The sequence below is a fragment of the Scyliorhinus canicula genome, chromosome 7 (genome assembly GCF_902713615.1).
Source record: "Scyliorhinus canicula chromosome 7, sScyCan1.1, whole genome shotgun sequence".
NCBI classification, from domain to species: domain Eukaryota; kingdom Metazoa; phylum Chordata; class Chondrichthyes; order Carcharhiniformes; family Scyliorhinidae; genus Scyliorhinus; species Scyliorhinus canicula.
Genome location: NC_052152.1, coordinates 141,027,598 through 141,051,387, shown reverse-complemented (window position 1 = coordinate 141,051,387; position 23,790 = coordinate 141,027,598). Strand labels below are relative to the sequence as shown.

The 23,790-nt window shown below is 43.2% G+C and overlaps 1 protein-coding gene across 3 annotated transcripts in view; it reads right to left on the bottom strand.

Annotated features, from left to right (window-relative positions):
- The window catches only part of LOC119969422 (nuclear receptor coactivator 5-like), a 38,812-nt gene that overhangs the window by 9,574 nt on the left and 5,448 nt on the right, over positions 1-23,790 (bottom strand). For 2 of the 3 annotated variants that reach the window (XM_038803046.1, XM_038803047.1), the window contains 4 exons: positions 15,876-15,942; positions 13,500-13,640; positions 6,696-6,814; positions 2,904-3,027 (listed from right to left, as the gene is read on the bottom strand). In XM_038803046.1, coding sequence (XP_038658974.1) covers positions 2,904-3,027; positions 6,696-6,814; positions 13,500-13,640; positions 15,876-15,942 — 451 coding nt within the window. Of the gene's footprint in view, positions 1-2,903; positions 3,028-6,695; positions 6,815-13,499; positions 13,641-15,875; positions 15,943-16,595; positions 16,704-23,790 lie in introns of all 3 variants that reach the window. The other variant, XM_038803045.1, reaches the window with a different exon arrangement.

Sequence of the window (23,790 nt, the reverse complement as noted above, 5' to 3'; positions counted from 1 at the left end):
TGTGCATGTTAGGCGGATTGGCCATGATAAATTGCCCTTAGTGTCCAAAAAGGTTAGGTGGGGTTACTGGTTTATGGGGATAGGGTGGAGACATGGGCTTAAGTGGGCTGCTCTTTCCAAGGATCGGTGCACTCGATGCGCCGAATGGCCTCCTTCTGCCCAGTACATTCTATGAAATGACCCATCAAGCCATTGAATAAGAGCATGGTGATTTCTCACCTTAATTCCATTTTCCAAGCCCCAAGTCCACATTCATCAACTTCCTGTACCCAATCAATTGCAGTCTTAATACACTGATCGATCGAGTACTTACAGCTCTCTAGCATAGAGAATTAAAGTCGAACATTTCTTCTCTGTCCTGAATGGCCAACCACTAATTTGGAAACTATGACCTCTGGTTCTGGACTCTCCAACCAACCTGCCTGCAGGATCTAGTTTATTGTGTTTCACCTCTCATTCTCTGTTTCAGAGAATATCCATTCTACACTTTTCTCCCCATCGTCAGGACCACCCCTCGTCCCACGATCCAGTCTAGTGAACCTTAGTAGAGCTCCCTCAAAAGGCAAGGATGTCCTTGATTAGGTACTGAGACTTGAACTCTACAATATTCCAGGAGTGGGCCAATTAAACCTCAAAATAATGGCAGCAAGACTTAATTATTCAGGCACTCCCAACAGACCTTGCCATGAAGGGTAACAATTAACTGCTGAACCTGCCCGTGTACAAAGACCTCCAAGTACCAACATTTATTAGCCTCTTACCTTCGAAGGAGAATTCAGTTTCCCCATTCTTCCTACCCCCACCATGCTCGATGAGGTAGACTCTGAAGATCTAACAACTTAGACTGGGAAACCATGAGGAGCTGTGGGCCTTCAGCTGCAACAGGCATAAAACGAGGTGTCAACCTGGTAAAGCTACAACACAAGACTGGCGTGCATGCCAAACAGCAGAAGCAGCAAGACAGACAGACAGATCTATTGATTACAACCAATTCAGATCTAAGCTCGGCATCCTGCCACATCCAGTCATGTATTGTGGTAGTCAATTCAACAACTCACTGGAGGAGTTGGATCCACAAATATCCACATGGTGCAGGAACCCAACATCAGTGCAAAAGATGAGGCTGAAGCATTTGCAACTATTTCCAGCCAGAAGCGCAGAGTAGATGATGCATCTTGGCCTCCTCTGGAGGTCCCCAGCATCACATATTCCAGTATCCAGTGAATTGATCACAAAAAGCTGAAAAGGCACTAAATACTGCAACGGCCATCGTACTTGACAATATTCTGGTAACAATACTTAAGACTTGTGCTCTGCTTCAGCCATGCACCTAGCCAAAATGTTCCAGGTATAACTACAGCGTTGGCAATTATCCAGCAATTTGGAAAACTGTCCGGGTCCTGCACAAAAAGCAGGACGAATCCAACCGGGTCAATTACTGCCCCATCAGTCTACTCTCATTTATCAGGATAGATGACAGTGACTGACATTTGCTATCAAGCAGCACTTGTTTAACAATAACCTGCCCACTGATGCTCAATTTATGTTCCACCAGGGCCACTCATCTTCTGACTTTATTACAGCCTTGGTTCAAACATAGACAAAGAGCTGAACTCCAAAAGGTGAAATGAGTGTGACTGCCCTTGACCTATAGGTAGCATTTGACAGATTAAGGCATTAAGGAGCACTAGCAAAACTGGAGTCAATGGGAATATTGCTTAATGTTCAGCAACATTAGGACTCGCAGATACAGAAGCAGCCCATCTCCAAATACAGCAAGACCGTGACTATCCAGGCTTGGCCTGCAAGTGGCAAATGAAATTTGCACCACACCAAGAGCCAGGCAATAACCATCTAAAAAAAAAAGAGGATCGAATGATTGCCCCATGACATTAGGATCATAGAATCCCTAGTGCAGGAGGCCATTCACCCATTGGGTCTCGAACGATCCTCCGAAAGAGCACCCACTAATTGCCATGCCCCCACCCTAACCCCTCAACCCTACTAACCTTTGAACACTTAGGGATAATTTAGTATGGCTAATCCACCCAGCCTGCATATCTTTGGACTGTGGGAGGAAATCCACGAAGACACAAGGAGAATGTGCAAACTCCACACGGTCACCCGAGATCGGAAACGAACCCGGGTCCGACACTATGAGGCAGTGCCACCATACGCTATTCCCATCACTGAATCCCCCATTATCAACATATGGGGGTTACCACTGACCAGAAACTGAACTGGAATAGCCATATACTGTGGCTCCAACTGCAGATCAGAGGTTCAGAATCCTATAACACGCAACTCACCTCCTGACTCCCAAAAACCTGTCCACCATTAACAAGGCACAGGTCAGGAGTGTGATGGAACACTATTTCCCTCATAGGAATCAATAGCATAGTAGGAGAGATTCAAAGTAATTTGTAGATTATAGAGGAATTTGGCCTAAAATCAAGCGTCAGATTATGCCCAAGATGAAGTACAATGCCTTTTCTTGTCAGCTTGGACCTTGTAGGTCTCTCTTGTAGAAATCGTGAATGCATTCAATTTGTATTTGAATTGGTTTTTGGAGCAAGCAATGAAATGGATTAAGAGTTTGCTCTGTCCACTCCGCGCATTGGCTTTGTAATGTTAAGAATAGGATAAAAAAATTAAAGAGAACTCATTTCACCAATAAATTGATGGGGGTCTGGAACTCGCATCCAACGGGGATGCTACAGAAGTTGAAGTCAAGTAGGTATCACTCTAATCATTAACTGGCCACCACCATGGCGTGTGCAAAAGTGGCTGTTGTGTTTTCTACACTGCAGCAGTAAGCCCACTTCGAAAATAATTACTAAGTGATTTGGGACATCCCAGGGACACCAGAGGTTCAATATAGAGGAGCATTTTTGTATACTCACTTTTGCTGTTTGTTGACTACAATAACGGAACAATCCACAGGTCTTTCAGCATCATAACGTCTCTGGATTTCATCATAATACTTCCGATACAGTTCTTCTCTTCGGCGTTCTCTTCTCATCGGATCTTGGGTTTCGGAGGAAAAAAGACAGGTAAAGTAACTTTTTTACCTGATGTACTCCACTCATTCTGTCTTGGCCAAGTGAAATGACACTGCTGAGATCTCATTCTCTCCAAAGACATGTCTACCAACAACCCTGCTGTACCTTACAGATGCTGTTGGTTCAAGATTCGAAGGCCCTACAAATTTCTAATATTTGGCTTCTATCTATAGTTCACTTTTGCTTTCCAGTGCAAAGCAACTAGGTTTGGGAACTCTGACTAACCTCGCATCCCACCCAAAATCACACGGACTAATACTTTCTACATCACTCCACTTTCTACAAGGAACGGAATATGCTTCCAAATAGGTTGCATTACTGTTTTAATTGTTTTGCAGCTGAAATCAGAGCCAGAATTTAATGCAACACATTTACCTTCAAGAGCAAATGATCCAATACTACAGGTACAATAAAAGGTGACTGAAACAGCAGCATGGTAGTTAGCATAAATGCTTCACAGCTCCAGGGTCCCAGGTTCGGTTCCCGGCTGGGTCACTGTCTGTGCGGAGTCTGCACGTCCTCCCCGTGTGTGCGTGGGTTTCCTCCGGGTGCTCCGGTTTCCTCCCACAGTCCAAAGATGTGCGGGTTAGGTGGATTGGCCATGCTAAATTGTCCGTAGTGTCCTAAAAAGTAAGGTTAAGGGGGGGGGGTTGTTGGGTTTGAGCAGGGTGATCATTGCTCGGCACAACATCGAGGGCCGAAGGGCCTGTTCTGTGCTGTACTCTTCTATGTTCTATGAAACCAGCAGAGAGCAGAGGAAGGTTATTTTTGATTCTTGAGCAAGTTATGAATTTAGCTAGCGGTCAAGCAAAGTGGATATACATTGGGAAACGAGCAAGCATTCACCGACAAGAACACAAGCCTAAGTATGGAAACATCAGAAAAATAACCAGCTGCTGATCGTGGAATCACTCAGCTCTATTTATTGTATGCTGCTTTTGCTGTTTGGCATGGATCACCTTCTCAACCTTGCCTCTCGTCTGAGATGTGGTGATCCTCAGGTTAAACCACCACTAGTCAGCTCTCCCCCTAAAAGAGGAAAGCAGCCTATGGTCATCTGGGACTATTATTATTCCTAGTCCTGCATTGTAGCCCTATCAGGTTTACACTCCATTTTAGGCATGTCTGGCGTCACTCCTGGAATGCTCTCCTGCATTGTCCATCAAAGCAGGGCTGATCCTCCCTCTTGGGAGGAGGAATGAGGTATATGCCAGACCATGAGATTGCAGATTGTGCTCAATGACAATTCTACTGCTGACCGACAGTCAATGCCCAGTTGAGTGGCTAGATCAGTTTGATATCTATCCAATCGGCAATGGTGCAGGCATACCATGGGATGGTGATGACTGGAATATAGTCATACCACAGAATCATATGCCAGGCTGTTGTTTGACCAGCTCTCCCAATATGGCACAGGTTCCACATGTTAGTAAAGGAAAATTTGCAGGATCAACAGACTTGGATGCACTATTGTGGTTTCCAGTTCCTCGGCCAATTTTGGGTGGTCCACCTAGTTTAAAATTTGATTCTAAGCTATTTTGTACAACAGAGACTTGCTACAGTCAACCAGAGTCTGCAGGCCAGACCAGGTACGGACAGATTTCCTTTCCTAATGGAATTAGTGCGCCAGATGTGTCCCCTCATCACAAACAAAGTCCGACATGTGACTGCAGACCCTAATCACAGCCATGAATTTTCACACTGTTTGCTACTCATGTAACAAATAAGGACAGAAGTAAAGTCTTTTAAAAAGAAAGAGTGCTAACCAGCATGTTATGACCACGTGATGCCAACTGCAAAAGCTGGGGAAACGAGAACACAAACTCAGCCAGCTTGCTCCACTGAACACACTATTTCAGAATAGTTGAATAGTTTCCTGAGGAAGGCCTATTAGGATTGTTAAACTGGCTATGGGAATAGATAAAGCATTACTGCCCAAAATTGTTTTCATGTGAACTGCTTCAGACAGGAATGAAGGTTGGGTTATTGACAACCCAAAATCTTACAGGGCAATATCCTAGGACTTTGCTTAAGTACGCATTTATGGGGCAGCATGGTGGCACAATGGATTAGCCCTGTTGCCTCACGGCACCGAGGTCCCAGGTTCGGTCCCGGCTCTGGGTCATTGTTCGTGTGGAATTTGCACACACTCCCCGTGTTTGCGTGGGTTTCGCCCCCACAACCCAAAAATGTGCAGAGTAGGTGAATTGGCCACGCTAAATTGCCCCTCAATTGAAAAAAAAAATGAATTGGTACTTAATTTATTTTTTTAAAGTACGCATATATGTGGGTAATAAAAATAGAAGAATGTAAAACTTGAATCTCTGAAAGCATTTGCCATGTTTCTCTTCAACATAAGACATCTGCTTATTAATTGCGGAAACGAAAAGGCAGTGGTTAGCACTGCTGCATCACAGCACCAGGGACGCCTCCAGGTGTGCCGGTTTCACCCCCACAGTCCAAAGGTGTGAAGGTTAACTCGATTGGCCATGCTAAATTGCACCATAGTGCAAGTTTTTTTTAAAAGAAAATATTTCATGGAAGCATTTGTAATTTTCAGTTTAACACATGAACATTTCTTAAACGACCGCGTGGGCCAACACACACAAAACACCTTAAAAAAAAGTAAATAAAGTCCCCTACTACTCCCACCCTATCCCCTAATTACCGGTATACTACGTTCCCTGTCCTTATCCAACATTGCTATGCCTCCCAATTTCCTCCCCCTCCCCTTACTGCTGACGTTCAATTTCCCTTGAAGAAATCGATGAATGGCTGCCATTTCCGGGCAAACCCTGAATGATCCTCTCAAAGTGAACATGATTTTTTCCCCCCCCAGACTGAGTAACCCTGCCATATCACTGACCCACATTCCTGATTTTGCCCCCCCCCCCCCCCCCCCCGGATCTTCCGATACCCCAAATATTGCTAATTCTGGACTCTTTACCCTCCCTCCCAGGACTTCTGACATAACGTTCTCAAATGCCTGCCAGAATCCCCATAATTTTGGACAGGCCCAAACATGTGTACATAGTTCGCCAGGCTACCTCCACACCGCCCACATCTATCCTCCACTTCCTCAAAGAACCTGCTCATCCAGGCTACCGTCATGTGGGCCCTGTGGACCACCTTGAACTGGATCAAGCCCAAGTCCGGCACACGACAAGGATGAATTGACTCTTCAAGGCTTTTTCCTCAGTTCAATTTCCAGCTCTCCTCCCACTTCCTCTTCACCTCCCCGATAGGGCCCCCTTCCCACTCCAACTCCCTGTATATCTCCGAAACCCCTTGTATATCTCCGAACCCCGCCCTCCCTCTCCAACAGCTCTTTTTGCCATCACCTTATCCTATAGTCCCCTCAGGGGGAGGCAAGAAGAACTTGGAACCTGCCTCCATACAAAGTCCCGCACCTGAAGATACCAAAACCTGTTTCCACCTGGCAGCTTAAACTTCTCCTCTAACGTCTCCAAGTTGGAAAGCCCTCCTGGATGAATAGGTCCCCAAATCTCTCGCCCGCTGCCACATCATAGTGCAAGTTAGATGCAGCTATGGGGATAGGGCAGGTGAGTGGGCCAGTGCAGACTTGATGGGTCGAACAATCGTCTTCAGCACTATAGGGATTATATTACTTACCATCAACTTCACGAGGAGCCCTGGAATCCCAAGGCTCCCGGAATCTGTCCATGTATGGTTCCTCTTTCCTTCGCAAAACATCATCATAGCGATAATATCTATCGTAGACTTCTTCCCGTCTGCAATGCAAAGGGTTATGGTTAGCCACACAAAGAAGCCAATGGTGAAACTTTTTACAATTTAACTCAAAACCGTCGAACCTCAAAGTAGACACCTAATTCTTTGCTTAATGTGAACAGGATTGCAAAATGATGCTTTTACACATTCGGCATTCATCTCTATAGAAAAACCGAGTGTGTCAAAGCATCTTATAGGCACTGTTCCATTAAACAAAAATATAGCTGCACGATTTTTCCCCGCACTAGTAAGAGGCCGTATTCTCAGTCAGTTGTCTGAAAAAGGAAGCATCAATATCCAAAAGATAAAAGTGGACTGAAGCAAGACACCATAACCATAAAATGTTCATGAAATCTGCTACCGTTATCTGGTCTGGTCTACAGATCACTCCAAACCCATAGCAATGTGGTTAACTCTTAACTGCCCTCCAGCCAAGCATGCCATGCACCCTTTGTTTGAACGAGCTGGAAATTATGGCAAAGTCAACTTAAAGTCACAGGCAAAGCTGACCAGGTGTGGAGCAGGGCAAGTCGCACCCATGAGTTGGGAGAGACCAGGACACAAGGAGACCCAGAGTAACAGAGGCACGTGAGAGGAGTGTGTGAAAGAGATGTAGGGTGTGTGTGTGTATGAGAAAAAGGAAGATGTAGGAGTGAGTGTGTTTACAGATGTGAGACAGATATAGGATTGTGTATGAGAGAAAGAGGAGGATTTAAGAACATGTTTGTTTCTCGTGAAGAGCACACAAGGTGGGGTGGGGGGGAATAGAGATGCAAGTATATGTATTTGAGAGAGTGAAATAATGTGTATGCTCTTGGACGCAAGTCCCCACATATTTATGATTGGGACCCATTTATATTCTTTTTGGTTCTTATCCTGAAGTCCTTTTGAGGACAGTACGGTCCTAGGGCTGGGAGATGGGATTATAGAAGTTTGGATTCTTATTCTCTTTTTACATCTTGTACGGGAGGCCCTAGGTGGAGTATGAAGATTTGGTTGTGCCCAGTCCTCTTTGTCATTTAGGCCTCAAAAGGTATAGGATGTCCGATCTGGAGAAGAATTTAAATTGTGCTGTAAAAATTAGTCATTTCCCCTAAGCACTGGAGTATTGATTACTTCTGGTGGCATTGTTTTGTAGCTATAGGCGAGATGTAGGTATATAATGTTGCATGTATCCTGTTTGGGTGCAGACAGATTATTTATCTGCAGCAGGAATATGTTGGGGATTTTGCCCCTTATTCATCTGGTCTTATTTGTTCCCAATTATGTAATGACGATTGTTTTGTGCTGTTGTACATTGATACCTATAGCTATTTTTCTGCTTTTGTTTGATACGAATGCAAAATAATTGAAAATTCCAATAAAGGCGTTTAAATAAAATGCAGATAAGGGCATCATTGATTATAATGACACTCCGCACTGTTGACCTCAAAGTCCAACAATTGAGTAAATTATGGAATTTCAGACATGCAATGGAATCCAACTTCACAAATACCACATCACATTCTGCAACTATAGGAATACAGGAATCCTCACAGTCACTATTCCATTAAAAGCCAACATTCGCATTTTGCAGTATTTCATGTTACTGTCACCCTATGCTTGGGATGTTCCCAGGAAACTCCCATGTTGAAAGAAAGCCAGGGAGTAGAAAAGCGCAGCAGGGGTTATGATCCTCAGGCAGACTGCTTTGAACAACGCCACGTTTTCCAGGAACCAATTAATGACATTAAGTGAGGCCGAGCTGTACCAGTTTGGCTTTAGTGCAACAATGAAATGAATGAAATGAAAATCACTTGTCACGAGTAGGCTTCAATTAAGTTACTGTGAAAAGCCCCTAGTCGCCACATTCCGGCGCCTGTCCGGGGAGGCTGGTACGGGAATCGAACCGTGCTGCTGGCCTGCTTCAAAAGCCAGCAATTTAGCCTTGTGAGCTAAACCAGCCCCTGTAGGGGGCTAACAAGGCAGACAGCTTAGCATTGAGAAGTGATGGAAACTCGATGCAGTGAGGGCAGAGCTTCCTGTCCAGTCTTTTACAAAAAAAAGTGGTTGGTCTGAGACAGGGAGCCAAAGATGAGACCAGAGGCCTAGCAACATCATGTAGACGATCAGTTATTTGATTGGTGGGTTTCAGGTTTTTCTCTCTCCAAACTGGGCAGCAGTTTAAACAGAGAAATTAGTAGTTTATTAAATCAAAGCTCCATGACCCAACTATTCAAAACCATTGAGTAATATCCCTAAACTTGAAACCTAATTAATTAAAACTAAATAAACATGGTTGGGCAGCAGCTGTTACATGTGGAAACTGGTACCATCTGTGATCCAGTGCAACCATCCAGTTAAGTGTCTGCAGCTCGATGTTCAGCTGGTGTCTGAGCTTCAAACACTGCAACACATTAAGAGGGAGAAGATACCTGGACACTTCATTCCAGAAGGCAGTGACATCTCCTGCGTCCATGGTCAGGAACAGAAGGACGTATCTGTAAGTGAGATTGGTACGGGAACCCAGAAAGTAGCACTGGAGAAACTCAGGGCTTGCAATTGTCCAACGTTCCTGCAGCTTGTAAGAGCTCCCTGCAGGGAGGATGAGCAAGCTGACCATGGTACTTTGGGCCAGTCAAGTGTGGGAAGTAAAAAGGAATGTAGTTTCAATAGGGAACAGTGTAGTTAGTGGGATATATGCTGTTGTTTGCAGATAACAGTGAATGCCCCAACGGTTCTGTTGCCTGTCCAGTGTCAGGATCAAGGACATTTCCTCAGGGCTGGGGAGGAACACAGAGTGACAGCAGAACGATTATGTTGCTGTGGTCCATCTGGTTACCAACGGAAGAAATAAAAAGGTTTTATTGTGGGAGTATTATGCAGGTAGAAGCCAAGTTAAAAGGCAGAACCGTCAAGGTTATAAACTCTGATTATTACCCGAACCACAAGCAAGTTGGCACAGGGGAAATAAGATCAGAGTTGAATGTGTGGCTCAAAGACTAGGATCTTGTGAGGGAGGCGCTACACATCTTACCATATATTTTCCCATTCCATTTTAGGCAAGACACCAATCTAAACCTTCAACATCATTCAACACTTCCCCACTCGAGGTCATGTGCCAACACACTCCTGACAAACCTCCAACTTTACTCTGCACGAAGTTGGTAATAGAAAATTTTGCTGTCCAAGTTCTAACTCACTTCAAGTTCTTTCACTCAGCAGCCCTGGGGTTACTGTCCTATGTTGGCTTGTGGTGAAGCAACACTTTACTTTCAAGCTGCTTCTCCTAGCTCACTTTAGGTACCTGGGGGTTCAGGTTGCCTGGAAGTAGGGGGGGCTGCGCAGGTACAACATTTCTAGTTTGATGGGGAGAGTGAAAGCTAATCTGGCAAGGTGGGATGGTCTCCCTCTCTCACTGGCGGGTCAGGAACAGGCAGTTAAAAATGAACGTGCTGCCGCGATTTCTGTTTATTTTTCAATGCCTGCCGATTTTCCTGCCAAAGGCTTTTTTCAAAGAGTTTGAGGGAAGGATTACTTTGTTCATATGGGGAGGGAAGTGGCCAGAATTAGAAAGGTACTGCTACAGAGGGGAAGGCAGGCAGGGGGTCTGGGTCTCCCGAACCTGATGTGTTACTACTGGCCGGTGAATGTGGAGAAGGTGCGGAGCTGGGTCAGAGGGGTTGCTTTCCACTGGGTCAGAATGGAGGAGAGTTTGTGCAGGGAGTCGGGATTGAAAGCACTAGCAACAGCACCGCTCCTGATAGCCCCAGTGAAGTATTCAGGGAGCCCGGTAATAATAGCTTCATTGAGAATTTGGGGGCAGGGTCAAGGGAAATGCAGATTCGGGGGAAACCACAGATTTGAGCCAGGGAGGTGGGATGGAAATTTTCGGAAATGGGAGGAGAAGGGGATTAAGACACTAAAAGATTTGTTTCTTGGGGTCGGTTTCCAGGACTCAAGATGCTGGAAGTGAAGAATGGGCTGGAGCAGGGGGAAATGTTTCGATACATGCAGGGTCGAGATTTTGCCAAAAGGACATACAGAGCTTCCCGGTGGAGCCGGCCTCCACATTGCTGGAGGAGGTGCTGCCGACACTTGACGGAGGTATTTTGGAAGAGAAGGCACCACTGGAAGGGATTAAAGCAAAGTGGGAGGAAGAGTTGGGAGGATATGGAGGGGGGGTTCTGGCGTGAGATAGTCCGGAGAGTGAATACCTCCACCTCGTGCATGAGGTTGTGGCTGATACAGCTGAAGGTGGTATACAGAGCACACTCACGAGGGTGAGGATGAGCCAATTCTTTGAAGGAGTAGATGATGTGTGTGAACGTTGCCCATGGGGGGGGGGGGGGGTAAATTACTGGAATGAGGTTTTTAGGGTGATTTCTAAAGTGGTGCACATGAAACTGGACCTGGGCCCTCGGGTGGCCATATTTGGGTGTTTGAATTCTTGACTCTTGAGAAGGTCAAGTTTGAACTGAGGGGAAGGATGGAGGGATTCTACAATTCACGGGCATTATTCATCATGACTTTCAAGAACTGGATAACATCAAACATTGTTTGGGGGGGGGGGGGGTGTTGATGGTGACTATGGGTGCTTCCCGATTCCTTTTTGTCATTTGTTTATGTGAACATGCGGGCTAATGTTTGGGGTTTGGCGAGAGGATGGGATCGTTGTTATTGATATATGTGGATTGATATATTTGTTACTGATTATTGTTTCTGGTTTGTGGGTGTAAATCTGGGAGAAAATGTGAAAGAGGATAAAAAAATATTTTTTAAAAGTTGCTTCTCCTATCTCAAACGGCCTCCAGCACAATCCGCCAAGATCTGATTTTGGCCTGTTGAGCATCCCCAATTTTAATTACTCCACTGTGAAAGCTATGCTTTCAGCTGCTCCATTCCAAGCTCTGGAGTCCCAAATCCACTCTTCATTCTCTTTCAGATATTTAAAACACTGACCCAGCTTGTGGCCATCTGCCCTAATGCCATCTGTGGCTTGGTATCAACTTGTTTTATTACACATCGGTCATGTTACAGGGGCTAGAAAAAAAATGTTGCGGCTCGGAGAGAAATGACAAAAGTAAAAGTTGCCAGGATCGCAGAAACTGCGAGCAGGAAAACAGACTAACTTTATCGGGGTAAAGCAGTTAGGAGCGAAATTTAAAAAACCATACCACATTTCTATTAAAACTTAATTAGAGTACAGAAAAAAATCAAAAGGGAACACCAAGAAGATCCTTGTAGTGCTTGCTCGAATTAAATCAAGTCACGTGAAAACATTGTAAAACTTTTACTTTTATGTATAGCAAGTCCTATACAGCACCAAGAGGAATTATCATTGTTATCCTGATGGTGCTGGTTGAGAGAGAAACGCTGATCAACACACAAGAACTTCCGATATTTAAACAACTGCCGTAGGGCACAGAATTAACACATGCCTCAAGGTCACAACTTTTGACTTTGGCAGAACAAATCAAATTTACACTATCCTTAATTTCGGTCGGTAAATCACGACCATAAAAAGCATTTATTTTTTTAAAGTACATGAGTGATTTCTCCCAATGGTTGATATGTTCCATACCGCAATATTATCCGTGAAGGCTCACCTTCTCAACCTTTCCTTCGCTCGAGATGGTGCTGACCCTGTGCATGCAGCTACTCGGAAACCAGGTTTGACCCTTCCCTAAAATACCGACCCGTCGTCCACCTTCAAATCTGCAGGCAACCTCAGAAATCATAATCAACCCCTCAACCTGCCAACCATCACCCCATATTCACCCGTGACTTCCTCTCCAAAATCATTGAATGCGTGTCAGTCCACAAATCTGGGTCTATGTTCAGCAATGTTCAATGCAATACCACAAATGATGTGAAGCACCAATACATTCAGGAGCTGAAGATTTAAGATACTTACCATGAATCTCAGTACGTTCTAATTACTCTTTTCTGTGTAAATACAGTGACCTGGAAATTCTGCCCAGAATGTGCAATGTGTTTTACAATATAACTGGACAGTAGAGATTGGCAGCTTCACATAACATATTAGCAACTGAAACACCTGTCGTTACTGTTAGGGCTGGCACAATGCTGTCTCTCAGCACCAGGGACTGGGTTTGATTCTGGCCTTGAGTGACTGTGTGGAGTTTGCACATTCTCAGAGTGTCTGCATGAGTTTCCTCTGGTTTCCTTCCACAGTCCAAAGTTGTGCGGGTTAGTTGGGGTTATGGGAATAGGGCGCTCTTTATAGGGTCACTGCACTCGATGGGCTGAATGGCCTCCTTCTGCGCTGTAAATATTCGATGAATTATCCAGTCACAAAAGGTAAATACTCGAGTTTTCTGATTTCACGGGTAGAATTTAACCTGTCCCTACCTGCCTCTCCCCACACCTTTTGCAATTTTCTCTACATTGATATGTAGACATGACTCAATAGTCTGAAGCGGTTCACCTGCCCCTAAAGTCTGTTACTAAGTTGTTGTCTGAAGGGCATTTAAAATCTCAAACTGGATGTTGCAGTTTTAGTTTCTGTCAAAAACAAAATGAAACACTTGAGATACAATAATCAACATTTCAAACTTGCAAATGTAAACTGATAACGGTTATTGCTACCCAGCCTCCAACAGCCAAATTACGTAATTTGGTCTTACAATTATTGCATATATTCTATTGAAAAACAGGCAAAACATCCGAGAGTAGTAATTTTACCTGTAAGTTGGGTCCCTGGGGTCTCTAGCATCCCTGTACCTATCATACAGAGGGTCCCTTGCATCTCGTTCATCTCTGGCAGGTCTAAGTGGAGAACGTTCACGTCTTACATCACGCTCATCACCAAAGGCATACGGATCTCTACGAAAAGCAGACAAATCAATGAGTTTATTTTTTTAACAATTAAGCCACAATCTTAAACCCACCCTCCCATACCTGTTGACTACAAGTTTTAATTTTGAAGTCTAAAGACAAACTAGCAAATATTACAAATGCAGAGTACACTGAAAATATTGCTCAAATTAGAGGGGCTCACTGAAGCTTTTGGAATTGGTTAAATATACCTAGATGTGCTCGCCAGTCAGCTAATGAAAGTTCAGTGGAATATTCAAGTAACTGAACAAGCAATTTTCACAACTTGGAATGCACAAAGTCAGAATTTCTACAAGGTCGAACGACCGCCTATTTTATTTTATTCATAAATAGGGAAATGTGAAACTGAGCAAATTGTTCAAATCTGATCATATGAAGAAATATAAATGGCAACATTTGTTTTAACTCATCTCTTGGTGCTTGCAAAATGCTACAAGACTAATTGGTGTCAAGGAGGCATATGTTGAAGTTAGCAGCAGCGTGGTCTTTTGTTATGTAATATAAATGAAAGGTTCAACCAGGTTACAGCCATCTCTTTCATGCAGTGGCAAATATCAATTTTCCTGTTCCTTTCCAAATTTCCAACACTGATGAAAACCCACTAAGCATTTCTGGAATGATGCTAGAGCCCATGTTAAGCAATTTATAACAATACTATCAAAGCTGGCTAAGGGAAAGGGGAAACACTATAGGGTGGAAAATTCAGATTCTGAACAGCACATTTCTTTGATTATGACGCATCTTAACTAGTGTTTTAGAAATGCTTCATTTAACACCAGGGGAAAAAAAACAGGACATGAACTAGAAATAATTTGAATTGAGCATTTTAAGAACCGATGGCCTCCAGCACGTTTTGCGTAACAGATCTCTACTAATGCCCAGTTTTTATAACAAGAGAACCTCACGCCTTGTCTTTTTAGTTCATGGCTAGATCAGAGCACTAGATTTCTCCCACATCCCATTTCTATTTAATCATCACCGACAATGCATTTGGTCGCTTCCCATAGCCTCCCTGATGACCAACCCACTGAATCAGGGTCTTCTATATGCCCCAGAGATCCAGTTAACCCAACATTTTTCAACAGCGCCGATGATTCCGTTTCTATCTACGTCGCAGCCATTTTCCAGACGTCACTGAAATGTTGTCTTTCAGGAGTCACTTTCTGATCCTAACCTCCAACCACTTCCAAGTGAAATCTCGTGCTGTTACTTACCTTTCATTTAGTATCTTAACAGTACAAATGGAAACGTGAAGAGTTTGTACCTAAAGAAGTGATTTTCACCAAGAATGTGGTCGAGATCCACAAAAAACAAAGTGTCGCAAGAAACTTCAATGATGGCATCTAATGGCAGAATTACACAAGCTGCTCCTTTCAAGAAATCATCATTCAGTAGGTTGCACATGCCATGTTGTTACCAGTATAGTCAAGCACTTTGGATACTGGAGTATATAATACTATGGCTAATGGAGCATGCAGGACAACACACCAGTGATTCTACAATTTTCATGTAGAGAACAGGTCTCAGCATTCTTAAATAGACGTAAAGTCCGCATGATTGAATTCCGGTTCAGTTGATCTGGATGACGTTTGTTATTCATTATGGCATCAGCCTTTAATTTAATACAGCCTTTTAAGTCCTCGTCATCTTATACACCAGATGAAAGGACAGGTTCTCTCAGCAATAGGTAATCATTGCCAGCTCCAAATAATTTTCCTGCTTCCTTGACCCATTTCCCCTCCGATACTTACCTCACGAGGCAGAGCACATAATTACAAGCAATATATAAGCCTAAACATACAAATGGACGCAACAGCAAACGAGATGCAAAGTGATGTGGAACAAAAGCACGCTCATAAGAATCACTGGGGCCCATGGCACATGGCCAATGTCCCAAAGAACACTTGGAAAATTCATTGCAAATTGCAATTAATTTCAAAATACACCAGTTTTTATTCATTTTGCATAAAAACTAAATTACAGTGTTGACATACATACGCATTAGCTACATTTATTAGACACTTCACAACATACAACTGACTCACTATGCAAGAACAGAATCCTGAGAGGCAACCATATAAGTTGCCATTCAAATTTATAACTTACGTCATGGTCAAAGGCCAAACAGGCCAATTTTAGAACTTTAATATGCTGATTTTACAAAAGACGGCCGTCATCCATCATTGTCTTGTCCTCGTGAAAAAAATGCACAAGTTTTATTACCTTCTCGGAGGACTCTGTCTCCGTGCAGTTTTACTCGAATTTCTTCTTTCAGCTGCCATATTAACATCTGAAAAGAACCAACCAACCAATTTGTACAAACAAAAACAGAAATATAGACTTAAGAATGCAAACAAATCTGACAAGACTGATTACATAAGTGTTTATTAAATGTTTTACTGCATTAAGCATAATCGTAATTTCAGACAAGCAATCACAAACTGCCATCTGAATTAGGTCTCAACAGTACAAATCTTTGATCAAAATGTTATATGTAAAAAATGGAAAGAATCCTCCAGTACAGCCAACGTTAAAAATCAGACTATAAACTAGTTACTGTAGATCTTCACATCCATGATTTGAATAAAATCAACAGTAAGATATCCATAGAACACAAAATTTTGAGTCGTACCAAACATATAATTAGTCGAACGGACTGAGTGGTGCAATGTTACCACATTCAGAATAAACTCTGGATTACCACAATGAAACATACTTGGATGCCAAACATGCCAAAACTAGTGTTAAGACACAAAAATGCGCGTTTTCAAATCCATTCATTTGAAAATATGGGCAAATGCACTAATGCACAGGGGTCCAGAATAAAATTGAGCATCAACTGTTAAGCAATATACTCCTTTATAAATGTTCTTTAAGGCTTGTAACTCCCAATGCATTCACAGGATACATTTGAAGACATTTGCAGTCATCTCATGTTCTTACCTAATCTGTACCCTCTACACATTCGCTCGTTCTCTCCTTGTACGGCAGCTTTAGCATCCGCAACACGACCAAACTGCACAAACCCAAATCCATGGTGCATTGACAAAGCTGCAAAATTAATGTTGTTAATGAAAATGTACATACCTGTGGGGTGGAAAAATTCCAGATGTTCAAAAATCTCCAGTCAATAGAGCAAAATTATTTCCCTTGACCCTTGCAAGTTAAACTGGCAATGTCTAGTTCACAAAAGGTCAATAGAAATGATGTTGAAGTCCATTAACTCTTCAAACTGTTCACTTGGCCAGGCAAAATTCCAGTGTAGAAGAAAAGTCCAAAAAAATGGTTGCGAGCGAGACCTCAATAAGAACAATCAGCTTTTCGTGAAGATCAGCCACTTGCAGACAATACCAGAGGGAAGCCTTTATGAAACCAGCCATCAAAAGCAACAGAATTGGGGATTTATGCAAAATCTTGACCGTTCACGCAACTTCTTGAAAATTCTGAATATATTAGTTAAAAATCTGACTTCACAGAAAAGCTATTTGAAATGGTAAATCAGATTTATGGAACATCTTTAATATATTATATAGTTGAAAAATGTATGTTTAAACAAATCGCAATTCATTCCAACTTTGCAAATCTCTTCTCGTTCTACTAATAACCTTTGGTTCATCAAATGGTCCATTGCACACAGGACCTTTCTACTCATCATGAAACTACTTGTATACATAGCCACAATGAGGACTGCTGAATGGATCATGAAAGCGACCAGAGTACGGTTCCAAATTAGATTGCAGGCTACATTATTTTGATCAATGGCAGGTCTTATTCCACATTTTGCTAACACCAGGAATGTATGCATGAATATTAAGAAACATTTAGGAGTGGAGATTTAAACGAAACTCAACCGGAGCAATGTAAGCACCTGTATTTGTCGGTGTACAACCAAACACACAAAAGCAGCAGGTCTTCAATACAAACTGTTTAAACCTCAGCCATAAAAAAAAACTTTACATACATTTGCCAATATAAACTGTCAAATATAGTCGTCCATCAGCTTAATGCAACTGTCACATAAGTAGTTAGTAATTTAGCAACCAAAACGATGGCTGCAAAATTTTATTCCATGGGAAAAGCACTGCTATATAGTAGACATTGCCATTTTATCAATAGAACCTAGGTTTCAAACATTGGCCAATCTCCAGAAGCAAATGTGTAAGCTAACAATGACTAGCCATTTTGAAAAACCAGACACTTTCAAAGTTAACATGCAATAATCAGATTCAAAAGCTATGCTTCTTTCCATCTGTCGAGCAAAACCTTTCAAGTCCATTCGAGCTTCAAATTTATTAAGACGTATAAAAGCAACCAACAGCAGTGAACGTGGATGTCCAGCTACAATGTTTTTAAAAATGCAATAACCTCTCAATCCAACTGTACACAATGCGGCAGCACCACTTTATGTACTATAAGGTTTCGGCAGGGTATTATTAAGTCACCAATTTCCACTATTCCATTATTGAAGCCGTCAAGTTCGGTAAAGATTACACACGAAAACTAGGAGTAGGCGGCCTAGGATTAGTTAGATTGGTGTCACGGAGATGCTAAGTGAAAGGAAATAAATAAATTGCTTTGAACCAGTCTCTAACCCTACCTACTATGGATTGCAGTTCAGGGACTGGGGCAGAGAAACGGGGTCACTCTATCGTTTTCTGCAGCCTAAGAATTAGCCATATACTTAGAAATGCAAAATCAAGAATATACAACTAGCAGACATTGCTACAGGTACAGATCGAGCAACCTCTTAGAAATTCCAAGTATTGGCCACGTCCATACACCGCGCCTTTTTTTCAACCTCATCGGCCTTTAGCGCAACAAGCTCCCGACCCGAGCTGACACGATCCAATCCAATACGAACCTTGTTGACCGCACAAGATTGTGAACACAGGAGGTCTAGTTATTTGTCTGCAAATGGACATTGTGAATCTGCTCCCACAAGCAGAATTGTAGGTGATGCCATGGGTGGGGAATTACATGTGCCCTTCATTTATTATTCAATGATACATCTTTATACTTTAAGACTATAGTTAGCCTAGGCTATTGTAACACAAGTATGCCTAGTCCTGTATATGACATTAACTGAAATCCGAAACGCGATCGGCCCGAGGATTTCAGATACTCAACCTGCATTCCCAGTGGCAGAACCAGAATGAGAACGGGGGAACACAAAATAAAAGTGATTTGCAAAATAAGCAATAACATGAAGCAAAACCTTTTCCTGAAATTAAAATGGCATTTGCTATCATTTTCATTGGTGAAGCAGCAATCATAAATCAGATCTTAAGTTGAAACATGTGAAAACTAACAGTTTTGGGGTTAAAGTTGCTAAATACTGAAAACTACCGAATGATTAGTGTAGAGCATGCCCTGGATTCCTCAATTTCTTCATATTGGATAACTAGGCTGTCCAGATGAATGTGATGTGCTTCAAATGATAAAAGTCACACATATATATATATATATATATATATATATATATATATTATATATATTAGGCAAAACCTCCATATGCTTTAAATTTCCCCAATAAATAGGAGGGCAAATTAATATAGTTACATGATATTGCCTGCTCACCATTTTCAAAATTGTTTCAAATCTGGTTAAGTGATTTTGCTTCATCAATTCTATGAGTTTACACAATTCCATCTGCAGACACAATTTTGAAATCACAATCATCTGGAGGACTGTATTAAGATATGTGGGCAAATTTGTCAAAGAATGACATTCTTTTCAGTTTGTACATATTTAATTCCAGAGATGAGTGGGTGGAGACAAACTGGTGTGAGAATTGTGTCAAGGAATCATGTACACATATAGTGCAAAGCAAAGTTACGGCAGAGTGAGGGACCAGCGCTTGTCTGTCGTGAAATGCATACCACTTCAAATGGTTGGAATTATTAGCCTTCCTGGTTTAATAATAATAATCTTTATTATTGTCACAAGCAGGCTTACATTACACTACAATGAAGTTACTGTGAAAATCCCGTAGTCGCCACATTCCGCCGCCTGTTCGGGTACTCAAGAGGTCAATTTAGAATGTCCAATTCACCAAACAGCACGCCTTTTGTGACTTGTGGGAGGAAACCGGAGCTCCTGGAAGTAACCCATGGAGATATGGGGAGACGTGCAGACTCTGCAGACAGTGACCCAAGCCCGGAATTTAACTCGGGTGCCTGGTGCTGTGAAGCAACAGTGCCAACCACTGTGCTACCGTGCCACCTAAACCTTCCCTTACTGTGCAACAACAGAACATGTCTGTAAAAACTTACTGACAAACATTTGTGTCAAAATTTTGCAAGCGCTGCTAACTGACTAGTGTGTATTTATTTGCTTATTAGCAGAGCATAGAATGCCTACTGTAGAAGGAGGCCATTTGGCCCATTGGGCCTGCACCACTCCGTCACCCGACCTAACCTACATCCCTGGATACCACAGGACAATTTTCTCCCCTACCCGGCACATCTTTGGACTGTGGGAGAAAATCGGACCGCCCGGATGAAAACCAAGCAGACATGGGGAGAACATGCAAACTCCACAAACCCAAGTCCCTATTGTGGTCAGACAGCAGTGCTAACCACTGGATCACTGTCACACTCATCCTAGGTATAAGCAGTCACTTGTATCTGCAAGTGATTCACTTGGGTGATCAGACAAAAATTTGTAAGACATATTCGGGCGTGTAGCTAAATACGGAGTCAGAGGGCAGCACGGTGGCACAGTGGTTAGCATTGCTGTCTCACGGCACCGAGATCCCAGGTTCAATCCCGGCTCTGGGTCACTGTCTGTGTGGAGTTTGCACATTCTCCCTGTGTTTGTGGGGGTTTCGCCCTCACAACCCAAAGATGTGCAGGGTAGATGGATTGGCCCCGATAAATTGCCCCTTAATTGGAAAAAATTAATTGGGTACTCTAAATTTAAAAAAAAAAATACCGAGTCAGAGATAGCATGAGGTGGAGTGCTGAGGTGGAGACACCAATATTGATGGCGACTCACATCTTGAAGGTATCATTCAGCTTTGTTTCAATGGTGGGACAGGAAGTCATCGTATTGCCAGACAGGTAAATTAAGGATGCATGTTTTTAAGTCCTAGGCGAGAGATTTTTATCTTGACAACGTAAACATATTAGCCTGCACATGCATCACTGAAAAAAAAAGGAAACAAATCAAAGCACCAATTAAATCATCGAAGTATATAGTCTACATTATGGGTCGAGAGCTCATTTACATACTGGTGTTAAAAAAATGCTCTCAACAGTAGAAAAGGATTTTATTCATGACATCAGGTCAGGGAAATCAGCCAAATCGCAAGAATTCTGACCAGATTTCTTCAAGGTTAACTGGGTGGCATGTTCTAAATACCAACAGCAACAATTGAAGGACTGCTGCAATAGCGAGCAATATGCTTTTGCTCACCTATTAACTATTGTAAATCAGGGTGCCTCCTTCACTCAACAAGCCTATAGGGTGGCACGGTAGCAGTGAGGTTAGCATTGCTGCTTCACAGCTCCAGGGTCCCAGGTTTGATTCCTGGCTCGGGTCACTGTGCGGAGTCTGCATGCTCCCCCGTGTCTCTGTGTTTCCTCTGTGTTCTTCCCAAGGGCCGGTGCAGACTCGTAGGGCCAAATAGAATTTACAGCACAGAAGGAGGCTATGATTCTATCCAGGTCAGCACCTGGCTCATGACCAGTCAACTCTGCCATTACTGGTTTCATCTCCAGTTTAGTGGTTCACTTTTCAGTGTGGAATGATATCCTCAATTCAAATCCACTCGCACGCAGAATCTGAAGGAAGCATATGCGGGCTTCTCCACCTTGACAGAAACAAAATTTACCACTAGCGTCTAAACAAACCTCTCCTCACAAAGACAAGAAAGGAGAGACTGGTGAATCTGATTTGTAACACTCAGCCAATAAACGTTCTGGAATCGCTGTGGCAACATACAGAATCAGATACAGGCGGAGGAAACCTGTACTGGGTTATGGGCTGACAAAACCAAGCAAGGGGCTACAAAGAGAGAGGGAGGAGAGAGAGCCTTGGTAAGGCCACACCTAGAATATTAGTGTTTTGGTCTCCTTTTCTGAGGAAGGATGTTCTTGCACTCGAGGGTGTGCACCAAAGGTTGACCAGGCTGATTCCGGGACTGACGTACGAGAGATTGACTACATTAGGATTGTTTTCGCTGAAGTTCAGACGAATGAGAGGGGGATCTCAGAGACTTATAAAATGCTATCCGGAGTAGATAGGGCGGATGCAGGGAGGACATTCCCGATGGTGGGTCACAGTCTGGGGTTTCAAGGTATATCATTTAGGACAGAGATGGGTAGGCATTTCTTCACCCAAAGAGTGGTGAGCCTGTGGAATTCATTACCACGGAAGTAGTTGAGGCTAAAACATTGAATACATTCAAGAGGAGGCTAGATATGGCACTCGAGGCGAATGGGATCAAGGGTTATGGAGAGAAAGCAGGGCCCATCGAGTCTGCATCGACCCTGGAAAACAGCACCCTACTTAAACCCATATTTGCAGCAGGGTAGCATGGTGGTTAGCATCAATGCTTCACAGCTCCAGGGTCCCAGGTTCGATTCCCGGCTGGGTCACTGTCTGTGTGGAGTCTGCACGTCCTCCCCCTGTGTGCGTGGGTTTCCTCCGGGTGCTCCGGTTTCCTCCCACAATCCAAAGATGTGCGGGTTAGGTGGATTGGCCATGCTAAATTGCCCGTAGTGTCCTAATAAAAGTAAGGTTAAGGGGGGGTTGTTGGGTTACGGGTATAGGGTGGATATGTGGGTTTGAGTAGGGTGATCATGGCTCGGCACAACATTGAGGGCCGAAGGGCCTGTTCTGTGCTGTACTGTTCTATGTACTGTTCTATGTTCTATGTTCATACCTCCACCCTATCCCGTAACCCCACCTGATCTTTTGGACAGTTAAGCCACACACATCTTGTAATGTAAGTTTTACATGTCAGGACTACATTCTGTTAACGGAAACTATGGATGGTGTTGCAACGTCCTGACTCATGAGTTGTTTCTATCTTAGATCATAGAATTTACAGTGCAGAAGGAGGCCATTCGGCCCATCGAGTCTGCACCAGCTCCTGGAAAGAGCACCCCACCCAAGGTTAACACCTCCACCCTACCCCCATAACCCAGTAACCCCACCCAACACTAAGGGCAATTTTGGACACTAAGGGCAATTTATCATGTCCAATCCACCTAACTTGCACACCTTTGGACTGTGGGAGGAAACCGGAGCACCCGGAGGAAACCCACGCAGACACTGGGAGGATGTGCAGACTCCGCACAGACAGTGACCCAAGCCGGAATCGAACCTGGGACCCTGGAGCTATGAAGCGATTGTGCTATCCACAATGCTACCGTGCTGCCCACTGCTTGTTCTGCTCTAACTGTTGATATAAATTACCAAAAGTCTAATAAAAACAGGAAGTCTGATTACGGAGTAGCAAACCACAAGAAATCCATGATTGAAATGTGCAACAGACCTGATGGACCGAAAGGCCTAATTCTGCTCCTATGTCTTATGGTCTAATTACAACCATCATCTAGGTCATTGCTGTGCCAGCAAACCCCTTTAAAAAAACATTTTGGGAAATACAGCAAAGCTGCATTCAACACGTCTTTGGCAGCTGAAATCAATAGAGAAATAAATGTGGCTCGTCTTCTCCATCTTTCCCCTCGCCAAAAGTGTGGTGATCCTTAGGTTAAAATTATCACCAGTCAGTTCTCCCCCTCAAAAGGGGAAAGTAGCCCATGGCATTTTACTGCCAAATTTGCATAAACCAAGTGAATAGGAATAGAAAATTAAATAAATACAAGGGAGAATAAAATTCAGAATTTCAACTTTGCTGCTTGGAGGGTTAACTTGTAGGAAGTGGTGTTCTCATGTATCGTTTGAGTTTAACGCAAGTGGCAGAGGTCACGCAAGCCACTTCATCCTAGATGGTTTCAAACTTCAGGCAAGTGGAGAACATACAATCACATTCCTGATTTCTGCCGTGTAGATTGCAGACAGACAGGAGGTGACTTAATTACCGCAAACCTCCGAGCTACGGACCTGCTCTTGCAGTCGGTGAGTTTATGGTCAATGGTAATCCCTAGATGTTGATAGATATAACATT